Source organism: Bidens hawaiensis, unplaced genomic scaffold, assembly GCF_021521415.1.
Source record: "Bidens hawaiensis isolate Kalapana, Puna unplaced genomic scaffold, B.hawaiensis_p1.1 tig00004774_1, whole genome shotgun sequence".
Taxonomy (NCBI): Eukaryota; Viridiplantae; Streptophyta; class Magnoliopsida; order Asterales; family Asteraceae; genus Bidens; species Bidens hawaiensis.
Window position 1 is genome coordinate 292,073 of NW_027491298.1, and position 4,801 is coordinate 296,873.

Below are 4,801 nucleotides of genomic sequence, written 5' to 3' on the forward strand. Positions count from 1 at the left end.
TAAAATTTGTGTAAGTTATTAAATTTTGTACATGATGTCGTGATATAGGTCACAAGAAAAAAAACTATAATAATGCCATCGATTTACAAACTTTTGAAATGATTTATCGTTCAAATATAATTTGGGATATGCGTGTTTACTGAATATTTCATAAATCTTTAGTTTTTTATTACTTACATAAGTTAAATTGTCAAACCCGTATAATACACGGGTAGCTAAGCTAGTAGTAGTAGTAATAACACGGGTAGCTAAGCTAATAATAATAATAATAATAATAATAATAATAATAATATTTACAATATATCCTTTTTTATATTCCCTAGATCCATTTATTACAAAATTATGTCATGTATATATCCATACCCTCTTCTCCATCCTCCCAACAACTCACCACCTCTTTCAAACACACACACACACACACACACACACACACACACATCCATGACGTCACACGATGAATCCTCAGCTTTAGATCTTATCCGTCAACACCTTCTCATCGACGACTCAACCTTCCTTCAAACCTACACCAGTGTCTCCGACAAATCCGGCGTCGTTTTACCACATACTCAAACTCACCAATTCCAATTCGCAATTGAACCGGAAGAAGTTAATGAAAATATTCGCGACAACCAACACGCACCTGTAACTGAATCGGTTAATCCGTTTCAACGACCTTCAACCGATTATTCGGACCGGAAGCATTACAGAGGCGTACGTCAACGGCCGTGGGGGAAATTCGCAGCGGAGATACGAGATCCGAGTAAGAAAGGAGCTAGGGTTTGGCTTGGGACTTACGACACCGCTATTGAGGCGGCAAAAGCGTACGATACGGCCGCCTTTAAGCTCCGTGGAAACAAGGCGATTTTGAATTTCCCTCTCGAAATCGGAGGTTCGGAGACGGTGACGGTGATGGAGACGACTGTTGTGAGGAGTAACGGCCGGAAAAGAGGTGCACGGCGGTCGGAGGATGAGGATAGAGGAAGCCGGAAAGAAGTGAAAGTGGAGGTGGAGACGGCGGAGATAGGCGGCGATGGGACTAGCTGGCCGGCGGTTGATAACGACGGTGATAGTAATAATAATGTTGATGATAAGTTTAAAGGTATATCCGAGGTTCAACCTTTACCGTATTCTAGCATGGATTTTAAATCTGGTTGTATGGTAACTTAGTGCTCTTTTTTTTTAAGACAAAAGCTGTCTGCGATCTTGTATTTGACGGCGTTTATTGTATTTGGAAGTATTAAACGGCTGTTACTAGTTTGTTACTCTTTGTAATTAAGAAAAAAATCAAAGTTGTAAATTAGTGACTAGTACAACTTTTAGTGACTGGTATTTTTTTTTTAACTATCAATAAATAATCAATGAATAAGTTCGATTACTCAGGTAATCCAATGACAAAAGACGATTAGCACTGTCTAATCATCTCTTGTATGGGAGAATCCGTCGTTCAAAGGTCTATTACAGTAAAACCTAGTTAATATCAGGATCAAACTTGAGACCATGCATTCTTCAATCCAAATATTTCATTTTTCTCCGGTTGAGCTAAAGCCGATAGTAGTTCTATGAAGCCTAGTGACATCAGTTTATTGTTTGATCAATAATTTTATATTTTTGGATAGTAGTTGATATATGAAGTCTAGTGACATCAGTTTATTGTTTAATCAATAATTTTATATTTTTGGCTTTAGTATGGTCCCTTCATGTTAGTTTATGACAAAAATATGAGTATGTGACACGTTGAGACGACCTATGCAATTTATTTTTATTATTTGAAATCCAATAATTGAATAAGTAAAAAAGTAATCAATAAAATTATGATATTATAAAAGTTAATTCAGTTATCCATGTTAAATATAGAGAAACTATGTATTTGTGTCCATGTGGTTATAATACGGACGACTAATGGGTCCTAAAAATCAAAATAATAACATTTGAGTTCATGTGGTTTATAAGCGTGTAAAAGTAAGTCTTTTCGTCTAACGGAGCCGTTAATTGGGGTTAAATTTAGGTCGGTTTGACGGTTCGGTTGTATATTTACTAACAAAATCGTAACTTCATGCCTTCAACAATGAGTCAAATTTATTTCAACAATCAAATTTGTGACATCTATACTATAATCTGCTTGTGCTAAAAATTCATTATATTTTTGTAATGTAGATATAAAATGTAAAATAATTGATATATTTGATATTTTGTTATTTCAAATTAGGATTGTTCGTGGTCCGTTTTGACGATTTTTATGTCAACCCGTGAGGCAAGCCGTTAGTAACGATTTTTTATTATAGAAAATCGAGACGTTAAAATTTAAAACTGAACCATTACTAACAGTTTGGTTTCATGGTATAGGTTTTATTTCACACTTGTATAAAAAGTATAAAATATCATACAAAAAAAGCTGCCCGCAAGTTGCTCAAGCATAAAAAAACAAGATGTTCAAAATAAATATACGTATGTGCATTTCAAAAGTAATAAAAAAATTAAATGAATACCCAACTCATAGAATCTAACTAACCAGGGGCATTCACCTTAACAACCAAGGCCTTAGCTACTCCATCATTTTTCTAGTTTTGTTATGGGTGCACTCCAATTTTATAAGAGGGTGCACTCAAGATTTTATATATAGCCTTACGTTATTTTTTTGAAACACGGGGGGTTCCCGTGCATGCCCTACCTTCAAGGTAGATCTGCCCATGCTCTCGAGTAATTAATACTGAATTCGAGTTATCCTCTTAGACATCAGAGAATTTGTTTAACCGGCTGAGTGTGAGCATGAGTTGGCAATTGCATGAATTGAATCGTGCAACCAATCAACTAGCTTAAATTTAGTCTCGTATGGATTAAAACTGCAAGCTTCCAATCACCTTTCTATATCTGGTCAGGTCTACCTTCATATTTTCATCTTCCTTTGATAACTTTAAATCCGGTTCCATCGGAAATTGAGTAGAATTGCATTCCCAAATATATGTTTTACGATCTTTGTTCCATAACTGGTTGCTTTAACATTATCCCACGATCACTTTATTTGACTTGGAACACCTTGATCACATAATAAGTGAAACATAGATTTCATAAGACAAAATTGTAGATAAAATATCATTCTTTATTTTATATAAAGATTTTATAAATGTTTCTTATAAAGGAAGAAACTCGATATATATGTTTCTTCATGATGAAGAAACGTAGTGTATAAATGATAACAAAGAAGGGACTAAAGATCCATATGTTTTATAAAGGAATGAATATTAAGGTAAACGTTATGCAAACAGACTAAAGGTCTGAAGCTAGATCGTTGATCTAGTATTTATTAAACGTTATTCACGTACTATAGGTCCGAGGTAACAAAAAAGCATAAATCAGTGAGACACACTGATCAAAGAATAAAGGTGAATACGTCCAAACTCTTTACAACTTTATAAATCGAGTCATTAAATGTTTACATGCGATTATGTATCCCTAAAACTTTGTAAACAAAAGTAATCGCTGGCCCTCAAGCTATCGTATACGTTTGTCTAGATCCTTACATATGTGGGTAAACAGTGGGCACACCACACCACACTTGCTAATGCCTCCGCCACGTTGGACCGAACCTAAGTATTGTCCGAGAGGAGATTATCTTATATATATTGGTAGTTGCTAAGTTCTTGGTTTTGAGTTGAGCTGGATGTTTATAATAGTAATTCAGACTTTCAGATTTTGATTATTTCCTTAGCCACGTTGGGCCGAGGCCTACGGTGTCTCAAGGGGATAATTAAGTATCAAAATTATATTGTGTCAACGTGTTCACCAGTGTGTGTTGCTGACGCATTTTATAAACTGTTTTACAGGTATTCAAGAGTAGGTATTTGGAGACAAAGGATAGCCATTAGACGCTGATGGCTTAGATTGAGTTTGTGATATTAACACAATGTAAATTATGGTTATATAATTTAAAAATCTTTAGTACCGACCATCGGGTGTTTAATTCCCGTATTTTGAATAGAATAATATTTTAACTAAGTATTCCGCTTTACAACCTTAAACTCTGATATATTTACAAAACATGTACCAACTTGTGGTCACACGCCTAGGCCCTAGATTGGGGTGTTACAAGGGAGCTCGAAGCTTCCCCCACAAGATTTTAAGTTGACCAGGAAGCTCTTGCTACAAAAAGCTGGTGCCTGCCATAAAGTAAAAGCAACAGCAGGACTGCCAAAAAGCTGGTGCCTGTCATAAAGTAAAAGCAACAACATGACAGACAAAGGCTGGACAAAGGTTGCATGGAAATGACATTCACACAGTCTGCATAAGCTGAAAGAAGAGCTGACCTTTTCCCTTTAGGAAGCTTAAGCTTCCCACAGAGAAGTTTCTGACTGCCTATAAAATGAACATTTTAGCCAGAGGTATTCTCATTCCCATTCATCCTATTTCTCTCCACTCTCTCTTCATACTTACTCCTACAATCTCATTATCGTATCACTGATCCTCACGCCGGAGGTTGATCGTAGGAGACCCCCTCCTACAGTGGGACTAACCGGTCGTGTTTTCCTTGATTCTTAGTAGGTTAGAAGCTCTGTTAGAGACATACTCTTGGACCGCCATACCCTTATTGTTAGCTATACTAGTTGTAGCAACAGTCACCAATCTCGAACTGTCACTCTATTTGCCTTTCAAAATTTACTATCTCTTACACGCTTGTAACTGTCACTATCAAGTATTCACGTAAACCACTTTTTCTTGTTTACATCAAGTGAAACTGAGTTTCTTTAACGCCGCGTGAAGTTTAGTATTCCACACCCTCAATGTTTGGCGTAGACGGTACAATGCT

The 4,801-nt window shown here is 36.1% G+C and overlaps 1 protein-coding gene across 1 annotated transcript; it reads left to right on the forward strand.

The window, feature by feature from the left end:
* Positions 1 to 441: 441 nt before the first annotated feature.
* LOC143628061 (ethylene-responsive transcription factor ERF105-like) lies at positions 442 to 1,167 on the forward strand. Its single transcript, XM_077097736.1, has one exon. It carries the CDS (start codon positions 442 to 444, stop codon positions 1,165 to 1,167), a length of 726 nt encoding a protein of 241 aa, XP_076953851.1.
* Positions 1,168 to 4,801: the final 3,634 nt, after the last annotated feature.